At 39.2% G+C, this 16,951-nt stretch overlaps 1 protein-coding gene across 4 annotated transcripts in view; it reads right to left on the bottom strand.

The window, feature by feature from the left end:
- The window catches only part of CPED1 (cadherin like and PC-esterase domain containing 1), a 289,378-nt gene that overhangs the window by 256,011 nt on the left and 16,416 nt on the right, over nucleotides 1-16,951 (bottom strand). For all 4 annotated transcript variants that reach the window (XM_054564025.1, XM_054564028.1, XM_054564027.1 and 1 more), the window contains one exon: nucleotides 2,395-2,578. In XM_054564025.1, coding sequence (XP_054420000.1) covers nucleotides 2,395-2,578 — 184 coding nt within the window. The remainder of the gene's footprint in view (nucleotides 1-2,394; nucleotides 2,579-16,951) is intronic.

The raw sequence follows: 16,951 nt of genomic DNA, 5'->3' as shown, positions 1-16,951 counted from the left end.
AAATCTCTAGAAATTCTTTTTTGTAATAAGTTCCTCAGTTCAAACATAATTTATACATTGAACTTGTAGCCATGGCAAATAAGCTGCAATAAAAAAGTGGGTTTTTTCATATGCTAGATAATCAAGGAAATGTTAGATTACAGTCACAGAAATTTTTTTTTAATTTGGGACTCAGTGCATGTTGATCTCAGTGAAAACTATAAAACCAAGTGAAAAGCCAAAAAGATCATTTTTCTACATTCATGAAATTGCTACCCTTTCTGAGGCCTATCCAGGGATAATGTTTGACTGTACAAAGTAAAAGAATATGAAGAGTTAGGGAATGGACGTTTCAAAAGCTGAGGGAATGTGGGAGGGAGCAGCTGAAACAGCGTTTACAAATGACAAATTCTGGTGACACCATCTGCTTATCTCAGGCTCCTGGGCCCAGCAGCTCCTTTGGTGACTAGATTCTATTGCCTTCAGGCTGTCTTTGCACTTTCTTGATATTCGGAAGCTGCAAAATAATCCTCTTTTTTTTTGTAAAACTGACCCAAGGACAACAAGGGAGAGAGGAGACATATTCTCTCTGTTTTGCAACTGGAGAAAACTGAAAATTGAAACTGGATGAAAGTTGCCATGCACACATAGTCCACGCTGTGCCCATACACAGCCAGTAGACACTCCGAGGAGGCAGGGGAACGTAGGAATTCCAGACAACAGTGGTGCTGAGCACGACTCAGGAGCACAGGTCACGTGGCATGCAGGTGGTGGTTGTAGCAGTACATACAGTCAAACACCTGGTTCGGTGATGGGCTAAACTATTCTGTGGGATGAGAGACAGTTTCCCTAACACCTATTCTGATAAATGGTTTACTTACAATATCATTTATGGATGTTCTAGAACTCTAGATTGGTCCATCTTATTAGAACCAACCACAATGAGGTTTATAAAATTTGTTTCCAGCCTTCTTTGATATTCCAGAACTTCGTCTTCCCTTGTGTTTTTCTCAGTTGCTTCCAGAAGCCTGGAGCTCTATGTTTCCATACTACCACTTAGGGGGCAGGGACCAGCAAATGGCATTCCTGGAGGCCTGTCCTCATGGCCCACACTCTCCACACTTTTAATACCTTTTTATTCACCAGAGTGGATTTCGGGGGTCTCTACTCCCTGGGAGTTTTGCTAGTTAAGTAGCTTACAGCTTTACAGCCAATGAGGTAAAAGGTGAACATAGGAAGGAGTGATTATGGCTAAATGTCCCCCAGCCTCCTTCATTCACCAGCGTAAACCTAGCACTTTAAAGAGTGAGGGGCCACCTAACTGAAGAAGAAGTGCTATGACGATGGCAAGATTGTTGAAACTTAAGTGAAAAATACATATTACTATGGTACCAGGATCTGCATATTCTCTCCCAAAGGAAACCACTGCTGAGATCAGCAGTTGATTCAAATTGCTTTTTCTTCCCTCCCTTATAAAGAGAAAAATCTGATTTTCTCATGTTGAATGAGCATTCCACATCCTTGTAGATCTAATAATGATACAGTCATGCAGAATAATGGGCAAAAGAGAGACTGACACAACAAGGAGGTGAAGAGGACAAGTACACAAGTGAGAGCTGGCACAAAGGGGTTCAAATCCCACTCTTCACCCCAGGTTTAAGAAACAGGGTGAGTCATTTCACCTCTTAAAACCTCAGTTTCCTCTTCTAGAATATTGGGGAGAGGGTCTAATATTTCTTAATCTTAGGGTGCTCAGGAGATTTCAGTGAGCATTAAATGAGATCATGAATATAGAATACAATGCAGTATATGTCATAGGGGTAGTTGCTAAGTGTTGGCTGTTCTTGTCATTGCCCTTTTTTTGACTCTCATCATCTCTTCAGTGATCTTTTCAAATAACTTGTTGAAACTCTTGTCTTTATTTTTCACTTCAAATGAAAGAAATAAAAGTATTTGACTGGTAATAGCATGTGTGATAAATATCCACGCTTCTTTCACATTTAGAGACAATCTGTGAATCACATTTAAGCTGGTTTCTTGAAACAATTTCCAGCACATTCTACTGGCAGTCAGATGAATTGGCAATTTTCTTAAAATATGGAGCAGTTTGATGCTGGGAAGAACATGTATTCAAGCTCATAAACATAAACATTTTTTATGTAGCATTTAAACATGAACTATGCAACTCCAAGTGCTACAAAAGTATAAACAAAATAATTTCAAGAAATAAAGACATATAGCTGAAGAAAAACTGAGAGGAAGCAGAAAAAGAGCCAAGTTTTCTATGATGCAAGAAAGTTGATCAGTGGTAAGAATTTGTTTTAGTGAATTTTTTAGAGGAAGATAATAGCACATTCCAGAAATTATCTAATATTCTATGTCAAGACACTTTGGTAATTACTTTCGTATTCTGACCTTTTTCTAGCAGCTCCAGCCCAGGGTCAGCACCAAGCCTTTCTTCAGCAATGAGCACTGTGTACTGAAGTTGAGTGAGAATGTACTGGTGGAGCCGAAGCTCTGTTTCGCTGTAGGAAGGAGGCCTATAGAGTATGGCCCTTCTGCCATGGCTGCCAAAGTGCGTCTCAATTGATTCTTCAATCTAAAAAAGAAAGAAGGCATAAAAATACAAGGTGAAAAAGTTGCACATTTCTCTTGAGGGACATCATTAATGTAAATCAAGAGCCATTCAGAAAGTTATTGTTTAATTTTCCTCTAGACATAAAAGACAGACTCTATGAAAGGCTGACGAGGTCAAAGACAACCTCATATGTAAGATAGGAAGGTGAACTGAATTTTTCTCACTGTTACAGAAAGATGAAAATTTGGGGCCATTAAAATATAGAGCTCCTAGAGGAATACTGTGGCATAGAAATACACAGCTCTACTTTAACTGAAAATGTAAATTTTAGCAATGCCTTTCCTTCTGCATTATGCTCTTATAAAGTAGTTCCAGCTGCCTTATCTTATAACAGGTCTTTTAGGTAAACATTGTGGAGGAAACAGATTCAGAGAGAGAGTGTGGATTTTGTGCTGGAAGGAACTGTTCAGGAAGTGGCAGCGCTGAGAAGTAATCCCAGGGCTTTTTGGAGGCATGCCTTGCTACAGCTTTTCTCAGGATGCAGCAAAACTGGAATGCATCTCAATGAGACTGGATGGATCTTTGTGTGAAGAAAGCTACAAACGTATCATAATTTCAGGTTCTCCCTTCAACAGTTCACTGTCTTCCAAATAAATATTCCTCTTTCTCATAATAATATTTGAAAATTCCATTAACAAAAGGGGACTTTCTAACTGACAAGTAGAAAGGATGATGACATTCATTATAAGGTTTAATGGCAGATACTGGGTGTTTTCCTGAAAACTTGAGAGTAACTCATGAAAACTAGATATTTTTATTACTGGAAGGAGTGAAGAGACTGGATGGGGACCAGGGCAAAAATGGAAGAAGAGGGGACCAAGGAATTGGAGGAGGAAGATGAGTGAGAAGAGGTAAACAGCAAAACTGTGAATCCAAATTACGTTCAGTGGCAGTTCTGAAACAAACTGTCCATTTTATGTATCTAAAACACAGTATGCACCATGTCTTTTACTGCTTAACTTTCTTCATTATTTCTCATTCCTTACAGAATCAATTCCACATCTTTATCAAGGAACACAAGGCCATTCATACTTGGACCCTATTTCCTGATTTCTGGTCATATCACCCTCTTAATAATTTACATTCCTGAGTCCACCCTGACCCTTCAACAAACATAACACTGTGCCTTCACCTGCGATTCCTTCTTCTCTCTCCATTTATCCCTCTAGCAAACTCCAAATCAAACACTACCACTTTTGAAAAGTTCTGTACTTTTTCAAGAAAAGGATGTAATTGAAATATATCCTTCCATTAGCACTCATGAAACTGCATATCTCCCTGATGTGAGCTCCTTAAAAGGCAACCTGCATTGTCCTTGTCTTCAGTACACATCATACATATGTAGTAAATGAAGGTATCTGCTAAATTAATGAGCTATAGCATTATATCTGGATCTCTGAAGGTAAGTATGGAAAGAAGAAAGAAATATATTTAGATCATAAACCCCCTGAAGGCAGGAAACCATATGCTGTTCTTCACTGCACACAAATTATTTCTATCTGAAAATTACTAGACAAAACACAGTGCAGTGCAGAACACAAACTCTGGAGCCAGAATGCTGGGCTTAAATTCCCTGGCTCCACCAGCACTATGTGTGTGACCTTGGCCTTCCTCCTAAGATGCTGTGAGAATTAAGGAGTTAATATTTGTAGATTGCTTAGAACTGCGCCTGGAATACAGAAAGTACTATACATGTGTTTTTAAAATAATAATAATATATCGTAAAGAGCAAAGGGCCAGGAAAAAAGTTTCTGATTCTGAGCTCTGCCTGCCACATGTTATCAGAGGTGCATACTGGGTCTGTGGTGAATATAATGGAATGGAATAGAGCCTCACCTAATCACACTGTTGGTGCATGGTACTTTGACAAGACATGACTGATTAGATATTTTTCCTTGTTATAGGATATTGGATTTTATTGGTAATGAAACTATTTTAAGCCAAGAACTGAACTGCAAATTGGGACATGATTCCCCCCAAAATCTGGTAATACTTTGTAATGATAAACTTGTAAGAAAGAGTACTTGAACTCCAAAACAGTTTGAGCTTTTGGACACAAGAGTTAGAGGGAACCAGTAGCCCATTGGAAGCCAAAATAAACAAACATGCATCTAGGTGGAAGGGGAAGACAGATGCTTCCAAATATATCAGTGTCACTCAAGCAAAATGCACAGTGCCCAGAATTCCCTTCTCATATTATTTTCTTACGTAACCACAGGATGTGTGCGTCTCTATTACAGCCGGCTCAAGTATAGCAGTGATTTCATATGAAGAGACCGTATTTTCAAACTTTGTTACTATTATTTGGGAAGATACTATTACTCCTTTTCCCCCAGCCAGGATCGGTTTAAGCAACAAAAAGGTAGCTCTTACCCATATATCTTATATAGATCATATTCTAAATAAAGTATAAAACTGGCCATGTTTTGTAATAACCTTGACATAGGCTGAAATTTTAACTCACGTCTCAGACTACAGGGACTAAATAGGAAATGGGATTGTCAGTCAAATTATGTTGTATTATCCTGTCATATGAACTGCCCTGTCCTTGCAATATTTATAACACACTGTATCAGCAGAATGGCCCAATACCAAGGAGCAAGAACAGTTTTAGCCAGTCTGAAAACAGGTGCACAAGCTGTGTATGTGAAATAAAAACTAAACGAACAGTTATGTCAACCGCACCAGCAAATGTGGGATTAGCAAATGCCAAGAGCAGCACTTTTGGAAATAAAAGCTCCTGATTACTCACACAATTTTGAAGATATATATTTAGTGGGAAAATACATATAACCTGGCCACTACTGCAACTAAACTTGAGACTTGTGAGCCTGCTGATGAGAATTTAGAAATTCTGGATGTTGACAGACTAATCTCTAAGTCACTTCCTTCTTCCCCTCTTCTTGAGCGATCTGTGGAATATTCCCTCAGAAATCATCTTACTGGACTACATGAAAATTGTCTTATTGACTAAACACATTTTTATTGGAAGGACTTCCAAATCTGAAGCCTTTGTGCCACCTTCAAGAAAGCAAAGGATAGAGTGTTGTAATAAACTGCTTGGAGTGTTAGATGCAGCAAGGTAGAGGAAGAACAGAGGAACACTGGAAAATCAAAAATCTGAATTTGAGTTCCAGCTATGCCAATTTCTTGTTTCCTCCACTGGGGCGAGTCATTACTGAATCTCTCAGAGTTTTTTCATACATGTAATAACAAATTCTACTTCATGAGGTTGTATTGGGAATTAAATGAATTTTCTACGTGAAAGTATGCAACATAATGTCCTACCAATAAATGATGTTAAATATATATAAATAAAATTGAATAATAATCGCCCTGGCTGGTGTGACTCAGTGGATTCAGTGCCAGCCTAGGAATCAAAGGGTCACCGGTTCGATTCCCAGTCAGGGCATGTGCCTGGGTTGCAGGCCAGGTCTCCAATAAGGGCTGTTTGAAAGGCAACCACACATTGATGTTTCTCTCTCCCCCCCAAAAAAATAAATAAAATATATTTTTTTAAATTTTATTTTAATTTATTTTTTCAAATACATTTGTCTCTGCCTACCCCCCACCACTTTCCCTTGCCCTCTCCCTCTTTCCCTCCTTCAGCTCTTCCCCTTTGGTTTTGTCCATGAGTCCTTGCTATATGTTCCTTGACTTTCCCCTTCCTAATCAATGTTACAATATATTGTAACCCTGCTTTTGTATTAGGAATTCTATAAGCTTTTCAATTAATATAATTGGTCCTTGTCAAAAAGAAAAAAATTCTACAATAAACTATATGCTTCCATATGCCGATATGTTTTTCTTCATAGCACTCATTATCTTTAAATGAAAAATATAATTTATTTATTTAAAATGTTTATTTCTGTCTCCACACAGCATAAAAGAAGGCCAATTAAAGTATGTATTTTTGTTTGTTTTGTTCACTTTTGTTTCCCCAGCCTAAGGACAGTATTTGGAACATAATGGGTACATACATAATAAATAATCTTTGAATGAATGAATGTAAAATCTTTTTTTTATATGTAAAAGTCTTTGTTATAAATACTACCATAAAATATTGGGAATACAAAGGGGAAATAGTTTATGTTAAGAAATTTACTTAAGTAGAATTGTGAATAGTAATAAGAATTACAAAAATAGAGTTAAATATCTGAGCAAAATAATGAATTTCAGTAAAAAATATACATAAAAAACTATATTATAAAAGTACCATATTTCTCACACTTTTTCTTAAAATATACATTTTTTTAACAGTCTATTTTTTTCTCTTAAAAATATTTATTTATTTTTAGAGAAGGGAAAGGAGAGAGAAAGAGAGGGAGAAGAACATCAGTGTGTGGTTGCCTCTCAAGTGCTCCCTACTGGGGACCTGGCCCACAAGCCAGACAGGTGCCCTGACTGGGAATTGAACCACGACCCTTTGGTTCACAATCCGGTACTCAATCCACTGAGCCACACCAGCCAGGGCTCATCCACACTTTTAAAAAGTTTTCACCAAGACTCACCAGAAAACCAAGAAATACAGCTCTTTAAAATATGGTAGGAATCAAAAATAAAACTTCCCTTTCTATACAATGGAAAGACTATTTCTGGATTTATTAAAGTAGCCATGTATTTGTGACAACTTTTGAGGTTTTTACAAAAATATAGTAGACCTAAGATGTATGTCACATATACCTAAAAGTCAAATTACCTTGCTGGTCTATATTCTTGATATGTTAGAAATATTACAGAGCCTATTATTATGAATTATGTTTTAATTTTTCCACTGTAAGAATAAAAGATTTTTTTCAATTGATGAAATATACACTTCATCAAATGTCACAGAACTTAAAAAATAAAATGGATAAAGTTTGCTAAGATGTGTATCTTAGACATTTTCTTCTTAAAAATTATTTATAACTGCAGGATGGGTTAGGGACCATAGGTTCCCTGGAAGTGCAAGCAGAGCCTCTGGAGAATGTTCCAAACCTAAGTCTCTCAGTTAACTCAGCTGAATTTCAAGCCCATCATGAAATGATCTCACATTTCTCAGAAGTACTCCATAGGACTGAGCACCTTCTGACTGTACTTCCAAAGTGTACATTGGGGCTATCCCAATACTCAACATCCAGTGAAAGGCAAGTTTGCTCATTTGTGGCTCTATGTAAGATCTAAACAAATAATAAAGAAACAAAAACAATAAAGTTTCAATATAAAACAATGTATCAGCCCTGGCACTGTTATTATATTGGTTGGATCTTCATCGCGTCCATTAAAAAGATCAAGGGTTCTATCCTAGGTCAGGGCATAACTAGGCTGCAGGTTCAGTCCCTTGTTGGGCTCATATTGGAGGCAACTGATTGGTGTTTCTGTCTCACAATGATTTTCCCCTCTCATTCTCTCCCCTCCTCCCCTTTGTTGCACCACCCCTAAAAACCAATGAACATATCCTTGTATCCTTGGGTAAGGATTTTTAAAAATGCATCCTTGGTATACTTTTGAGAAAATGGCATTCAATTAAATAGCCACAACCAAAACCCATCATCACCTATTCCTCAATCTAATTTTCACTTTGGCATTCTTCACAATTTATAATTATATGTAATTTGTTTAATGTCTGCCTCTCCTACTAATCTGTATGTCCCACAAGGGCCTAGATTTGTCTGCTTGGGTCATTGTACATGCAGCTTACTGCCAGGTTCGGAATAAGAGGAAATGAATGAATGAATGAGTGAGCAAAGGAATCAATGCATGAATGCAAAGTATGAGTTCAGTACTTGTAAACACATGCATGTTCTTTAATTATTTTACTTACTACCAGGTGAAAAATCCACTAGAAAATCTCAGTAGAGGCTGTAGCATCTGCATCTCAAGCCATAATACATCCATGACCTCTTCACCCTAATGACTATCTTCTCTAAATCATCACAAACATCCATTCCAATGGTTACATCCTGGACTCTGTGATCCCCTCAAAGCCCCACCTCTGAAACTATAAAATGACCTATTTCATTCTCTAATCACATTCGTTTATTTCCATCTCTTCTCACATATTTCCAAAACATCAGATCTTCAACCACCAGCCTTTCCGCCAAATGCCAACTTTCTACTAGCTTCCTTTTCTGCTTTCTTTCTCTACAGCTCAGACTCATGGTTCAGCATCCCAAGCACTATCTGCCTGATATGTTAAATTCCCTTTCTCCACTGTACTTCTATCACATTTACGTGACAATACCTCAAACTTGGAAGAGATGGGGGTACAGCAATAAACAAGACAGACAGGTCTCTGCCCTCTTAGAGCTGACAGCTTATCAAAGAAAGCAGAAATAAGCAGTTGTAAGAAGTCAGGACAAGGCAGGTTGATCGGGGAAATAAGATGTTATGGAAGCTGAGCTGAGAGGCCCAAGGAAGAGCTCAGCAGTGAGCTGCTGAAGAAAAGTGTCCAGATGGACAGATTCGGGTTGGCAAAGCCAATTCAGTCTTCAGGCCTCCCAGACTGCTCTGCTATGTGTCCCTGGTCAATTCTTTCTTACATTGTCCACAACAACAAAACTTTTCCACTCTCTGGCTGCCTCTTATTTCTATAAATAACTGCCTCTGCATTCATAGAGGAAATTAGCACTATTGGAAGGAAATACAGTGAGTTACACAGCCTGTTTGGGCAAATCTATAGGCTATTGACACAATGAACATTTCCTCTTTTCTTCTGATTTCCATGGGAGAAACCTGTCCTTCACTTACTTGTGACTAATCACTCCGCTTATTCTTCTGATTCCACCCTTCGCCTCCCCCAACCAAAAAAGCCTCTTGCCTATGCCCCCACTCAAATCATTGAGAACTTCATCTTCAGCTCCTCTTCCTGAATCCTTAATATTCCCTCCCCCTTCTGTCCCAGTGACTCTTTTTCAATGATTATTCATTCACCTATTTAATATTTTTCAATATTTTTGAACGCTTCCTATGTGACAGGCATGGTTGTAGGCTCTGAGGTGTATAAAAATGAAGAACTCTGACAAAGTTCTGTCTTTCTCTGAGCTTACTTTTTAGTGGGAAGACCAATAAGCAATGAAATTATGCAATGTAAGCTCCTGCAGAGATAAGAGGTCCAGGTAGGAGTGTTAAAGAATGACCCAGGAGCTCTTTTAAGTGACTCGGTGATGTTCTTGCCTGTGTTACGAATATTGTTTATGAAAGAAAATGAGAAGAGAAAGATAGTTCTTAGAGGAAGAAAAAAGATGGGAAGAAAAATTGAAACAGAAATCCCTTGAAAGTCAGCACCATAGGTCCTGTTTATTGTGAGCGGTAAATGTGACCAAGTAGATAAAAAGAGATAACTGGCAACGAGAATAAAAGTAGAGGTAATGCAACTTTACTTATTATGGTGTTAAATAGCTAGTCGGAAACCAAAACCTAGTGAGTAACAGTGAATTTAAAAGTGATAACTTTATGCTGATGAACTTTGATTCCTTTTACTAAAAGCTAAAGAGGGGAAGAGGCAGATGAGGAAAATAGGACTTACTATAGACAAAGGGAGGGTGTTTTTCTTGTTTTATTTTGTTTCTGACTGGGTGGGTATCCTGACAGATTCCAGAGGCCCAGGCTTTACAACCGAAATCACAGGATTTCCTAGGAACTATATGCCACTGGGCTCCCGTAATGCAAAAAAAGAGTTTTCTTTAAAAAAAAAAAAAAGAAGAAGAAGAAGAAGAAGAAAAAGAAACATTCAGTGACCTGAGTGATCAGCCCATAAGAGAGAGACCTGAGACCTGTCCTAAGGAGCCATCTCATCACACAGGAAGGAATAAGGGAAGAAAGACAACTGAGAATGAGACAGAGTATGTGACAGGATAGCCATAGTCAGTAAAATCTATAGGAGCTATCGAGAAGGAAAGCATCCCACACCAGGTTTATGGCTCAAACCAGCAGAGACCAGCTCAATCCAACCTGGCATCCAATTTCACCTACAGGTAACCCCGAGCCTGATTATATGCTCACTGTAATACATCAGCATGCTTAACAACACTCCATGCACCACCATAATTGGAAATGGAAAACTCATATAAGGACACTAAATGGCCACAAAGCTCCTCTGAGAAATCACCCTTTTGCTAGAAAGATCCTGAATATTCCTCTACCCCTGATTAAATGAACCTTTATAAAGGAAGCAAATTCAGCTAAAAGGGCCATTGCTCTGTCTCCAGAGTAGCACATTCTCTATCTCACTGCTTCACTAATAAACTCACTTTCACTTTCAACTCTATGCTGGTTCATATCTGAATTCTTTCGTATGTGAAGCCAAGAACCTACAGTGGGTCACAGACCCTTGGGTCCCAGGCCTCTGGAATGCCTGCATCAAGAGGGCAGGCAGAGCAAGTACTGCACTGTGGAGCCTGGTTTGGTTAGAAAAAGTAAAGAGAAGCAGCCATGGGACAGTCAAACCACAAACCGTGATCTGTGTAGCTGAGAGAGAGCTAAGTACGGAGGATGAAAATATAACAGAAGTAAAGAGAGGAGTCCCAAAAAGGATTTGCTGCAAATATACTAAGTAAACAAAGAGGGAGCCAGTAAGCTGACTGTGAGAATAAGAGAGCCCAGCACAAAAGAGGAAATCAGATGAGAACAGCAGAGCAGACCCTGGAGTGGACATTTTAGGCTAGAAAATCAATAATGATAAATAATGTCAAGTTGCCTTAGTCCACGGGGAACATCTAAAATACTGACACTTAAGAGATATATTACAATGTTTGCTTATCGGAAAAGAGTTTCCATCAAATCTATAAAGTATTAACCTATAATCTGAAGGTAAACTCTGAGAATTCCTAGGTCATCTCTGTATTTAATGCCCATTCTCTTCGTGTACAGCCTGGAACCACACAGTACCTTCTAAAAGGGGTCACAGCCTTGACCAATGTGACTCAGTTGGAGCATTTTCCCATACACCAAAAAGGCTGGAGGTTTGGTTCCTAGTCAGGGCACATACCTAGGTTGTAGGTTCAACACCCAGTCAGGGCATGTATGGGAGACAACCAATCAATGTTTTGATCTCTCTCTCTCTCTCTCTCTGTCAAAATTAAGACATATTCTTAAAATAAAAAGTAAAAGGGGCACACAATATAAAGCTTATGTAACTGGAAGAAGGAAAAGAGGAGAAACTAAAGAACAGCAAGTTGCAAGGCAGATAAAAGCAAAAAAGCAGACTGAACAGCTTCTTAGCACTTCAGTCATTCTGGGCGTTGCTTCAGCTGTGTGCTGCTCATCCCTTCCCCAGGCTAACACTCACACAGCGCAGGAATCTTGGAGACAGGGAGAAATTAAAAACAAAACTAAGGGCACAGGAACAACGATTTCTCTTCTAATCTGCTGTGACTTCGTGTATCCCCAGGACTGCAGAAGTTGTTGGCTGCCTCTCTTCACTGCACTGAAATGCTCATCCATTTCAACCAACATGGAGGAGCTCATGCTTCTCCCATTTTCTTTTCTCTTTTCTATCTGTTTTGAAAGTTATATTAAGTGTCTTTTTCGGCCTCCCCTAAAGGCTTTTCCTCCAACTAATTTTCCTTGAGATGCCACCCATGATGCACAGCTGTGGGTCATCAGTTTGCTATTTGCTGTAACTTTATAGACATAACAAAGACTAAACTGAGGTTATAAACACAGGGGAATAGCTGGGAGATCGTAGTCATGATAGCTTCCTTCAAAGCTATCTTTAAAAATAAGATAAAGCTATATGTGCAATCCAGAGAGAATGCGGATTGCTTTTTCCTTTAGTTCAACTGATTTTGCTTACTATTTTGGAGCAAACCAAAACCATTCTTGTGTCCATCTTTTGTACCTTCTCCTTCCCTCTGCCTTCCTCCTTCTCTGCCTCTTCCCTGCACACCCCCAACCCTTCCGCATCCTCTCTCAGAAATTTGCATAGAGCTTAAGAGGAGGAAGAAGTTATTCACTTTCCATCCTTAAGCTCTCAGGGCATTTGCTGGTTTTCCAGTAAATGTTCTCTAGCCCCTTGAATCTTACCACGTATCAATGGTAAACAACTTCCATAATGAAGAAAATGTAAAACCAACAACTAACAATTATGAAAAACCAAGCAAAGCACAAGGAGAGACCTTGTTCTTTTGAAAAAATGTTCAATTAATGGCAAGTCTCTGTCCCCTGATGCCAAAACAATGAGTTAATTCAGCAATTCAGACTTAAAATAGTCCATAAAAAGGCAACGAAATAAAAAGAGAGAGAAACACTGGGTTCAATACAACAATATCAATACCAAAGCATCATATAATTTACCAACCGTTTTCATAGATGCCAGACACTCTGAATCTAGGTTCCAGGCTTTGCCAGCAACACCCCAAGGCCTTCTGAATCCTGGGCTTACCCTCTATTTCTCACTCCCTGTTCATTATTTGCTGACACCACTTAAACCCCACCTGATGTACTTCACTTTCCTCAGCAAATGAGCACCAACCTTCCACCTTATTCTTCATGCTATTGTACGGATCAAAGGAGACTCAAACAATGAAGATAAAAACATTTGAAAATATATAGTTCTTCATAAATGTAAGGCATATTTCAATATCTCTTAAAGAAGTTATTGCACAAAAGAACCTCTTGACAAATTAAAGTAATTGTTAAAAGATAAACTGAAATATATTAAACATTTTAAGAGTATTTGAACAAAAATCAATTGGAATTGGGCAGTGTCAACCCAGAAGTGGTTAGAAGTGCTTCCCCCTCTCTAAATCCCCTGTAGGAACTGGGGGGAAAACTTACATATATAAGTGCGGAGGCAAAGAAAGGAAATTACTTCATTGCCTGTTCCTTGAGGCATTTACAGGCTTAGATTTTGGTTGCTTACCTAGGCTGCCACAGCATTAGGGCCACCTCAGTCTAATATCCTCCTTGTTCAATTAATTGAAACAAAATAAGCACTTAAAAAGACTTTTTAAACAAATATATTTATTTATCTGTTAGAAAGAGGGGAAAGAAGAAAGAAAGAGAGAGAGAGAAACATTGATGTGAGAGAGAAACATCAATCAATTTGTCACCTTCCATATGCATCCCAACCCAGGCAGAGACAGCCCGCAACCCAAGCATGTGCCCTCACTACGAATTGAACCGACAACCTTTTCACTTTGCGGGATGACTGATGACACTCAACCAACTGAGCCACACTAACCACATCAAAATAATTTTAATCTTATGATATCACAAGGGGTGTCAAATTAGAGTAGAATATGAAAAAGCTAGTGTTTGTATATTAGGGGCAATAAAGTATTTATTTTATTCTATTTTCAATTTCATTTTTCAATTACAGTTTACATTTAGTGTTATTTTATATTAGTTTCAGGTGTACAGCACAGTGGTTAGACAATCATATAATTCACAAAGCGACTCCCCTGATATTTGCAGTACCCACCTGGCACCATACAGAGTTATTACAACATTATTGACTACATTCCCTATACTGTACTGTACATTTACATCCCCATGACTATTTTTATAGATTTTTAAAGTATATTTTATTGATTATGCTATTACAGTTATCCCGATTTTTTCCCCTTTGCCTACCTCTGTCTGGTACCCCATTCCCTTCGGCGAGCCCCCATTTAGTTCATGTCCATGAGTTGTGGATGTAAGTTCTTTGGCTTCTCCATTTCCAATACAATTCTTAACAGCCCCTGTCTATTTTGTACCTATCAATTATGCTAGGTACAAAATTAAGAAATCCCTGCACCTTTTCCTACATTCTCCCCCTTTCTCCTCCCCACTGATAACCCTCCATGTGATCTCCATTTCTATGATTCTGTTCTGTTCCTAGCTGTTTGCCCAGTTCATTTTTGTTTTTGGGTTTTGTTTTGTACTCAACTGTTGATCGTTATGAGTTTGTTGTCATTTTACTGTTAATAATTTTGATCTTCTTTTTCTTAGATAAGTCTCTTTAACACTTCATATAATAAGGTCTCAGTAATGATGAACTCCTTTAGCTTTACCTTGTCTTGGAAGCACTTTATCTGCCCTTCAATTCTAAATGATAGCTTTGCTGGATAGAGTAATCTAGGTCCTTGCTTTTCATCACTTTGAATACTTCTTGCCAGTCCCATCTTGCCTGCAGAGTTTCTTTTGAGAACTAAGCTGATAGTCTTATGGGAATGCCTTTGTAGGTAACTCTCTTCTTTTCTCTTGTGCTTTTAAGATTCTCTCTTTATCTTTAACCTTTGGCATTTTAATTATGATGTGTCTTGGTGTTGCCTTCTTTGGGTCCAAATTGTTTAGGGCTCCCTGTGCTTCCTGGGCTTGTATGTCTAGTTCCTTTGCCAAATTGGGGAAGTTTTCTTTCATTATTTTTTCAAATAAATTTTCAATTTCTTGCTCTTCCTCTTCTCCTTCTGGCATCCCTATGATTCGTATGTTGGCACATTTGGAGATATTCCAGAGTCTTCTTATTCTCTCCTCATTTTTTTGAATTTGTGTTTCTTTATTCTGTACTGGTTGGTTGTTTCTCCCTCATGTTCCAAATCATTGATTTGAACCCTGGCTTCCTTCCCTTCACTGTTGGTTCCCTGTGGATTTTTCTTTGTTTCACTCAGGGTAGCCCTCATTTCTTCCCTTATGCATTTGCCATACTCAGTGAGATCTCTAAGCATCCTTATCACCAGTGTTTTGAACTCTGCATCTGATAGGTTGGCTACCTCCATTTTGCTTAGTTATTTTTCTGGAGTTTTGATCTGCTCTTTCTTTTGGTCCATATTTCTTTGTCTCCTCTATTTGGCAGCCTCCCTTTGTTTGCTTCTACGTATTGGGCAAAACTGCTTTGACTCCATCTTGGTGCACTGTTACATTGTAAGGAGTGGAGCCTTAGGTATTCACCAGGGTGGGGCAACCCACTTTGCCCCTTTTGGCTCTGTATGTGGGGGAGGGGTCTGAGAGGGATCAATGCCACTTGCTTGGCTCTTGTCCCATTTCCAGTAAACTCCCTCACTTCCTGTATGCAACTTGCACCCTTCTAGCTGCTGCCCTGGTGCTGAATCCCAAAGTAGGTTTGCATAGGTTCTAGGCCGTGTGGTCCCTTAAATGACTCTCTTAAGATACCAGCAGTTTCTTCCACTGCCCCAACTTGCACTGGTTTTTACAGCCAAAAGTTATGAGGCTTTATTTTTCCAGCACTGGAACCCTGGGCTGTGCAGTCTGGCCTGGGGCTGGGGTGGCTCACTCCCCAGGTGTCCCTCCTGGTGTTTATCTACCATAGTTGAACGTGGGGCTGCCTGGTCCACCGGCCGCCACTGCCACTACCTCATCACCACACCTCGTCCTCTCTGCCCTGGCTCTTCGTCTCCACCCTTTCCTATGCACCTGGATGCCTGTTTCTTCTTTAAGTCCTTGGTGTTTGGACTTCCATACAGTTCAGTTTTCAAGCAGTTCTGGTTGTACTTTGTTTTGAGATTAGTTGTGGTCCTTCGTAGGGCTGTGCGAGGAGGCAAAGCATGTCTATCTATGCCTCCATCTTGGCTGGAGGACCTCATGACTATTTTGTAACTACCAGTTTGTCCTTCTTAAGCCCTCCACTTTTTGGTACTATAAAGGTGAAAATAATAATTACCAAACTCTGTTGTTCAAGTTCCTATTATGTCCCCACCCTGTGGTGGTGACTGTGATGGTGGGGCAGGGAGGGGGAACACGACAATGATGGCACTTCAGTTCCAGGTACCACCGGAGGCCAAAGTTCTCTCCTCTGCGTGTGCTTCAGCTGCACGACAAGTAGTTTTGGTCTGTTGGCTCTAAAAAACAACTCAGTATCTGGTAAAACAGGATAAGACCCTTTTGAGCTGGGTCTGAGGTTACGTAGTGAGTGGATCACCATCTCTACTGTGCTCTGATAAAAACCATTGTTAGAGCAAACATATGATATGGAAAAAATGGCCATTGATACCATGTCTACAATGAACATACTTCTTAGATTTGGGTGCTAGATAGTAAAGAATAGGCAGTTTGTTAACTGCACAACTAAATGTGACTTAATTTTATACTTTGTTATAATGTTGTATAAATAAATCCACACTTGAGATATAAAAAGTCCTTCATTACCTTCCCTCTTTTTGGCTTAGAAAATATGGTCACCACTGTCCAATCTTAGGACCTTTAAAAGTATTCACCTATTAAGTTGATGAACTTCCCATTTTCACTCTCCATTTCTTTCCTCATTCTCTTCTCTCCGCTCTCCCTACAAGGCTTGCTGCTCGTCTTCTCAATACCCTTCCTGCCCCATCCTGACTTCAACACTCCTCTGAGCCCTGAGGTCTTCCCTGCATTTCACCTCTGCACACACTCAGACCCCAGGCTTCTGCACTC

Source organism: Pteronotus mesoamericanus, unplaced genomic scaffold (assembly GCF_021234165.1).
Source record: "Pteronotus mesoamericanus isolate MK-2021 breed Mesoamerican mustached bat unplaced genomic scaffold, CSHL_Meso_final scaffold_85, whole genome shotgun sequence".
Taxonomy (NCBI): Eukaryota; Metazoa; Chordata; class Mammalia; order Chiroptera; family Mormoopidae; genus Pteronotus; species Pteronotus mesoamericanus.
Note: the sequence above shows the minus strand (reverse complement) of the source record. Positions and strands in the feature narration are given on the sequence as shown.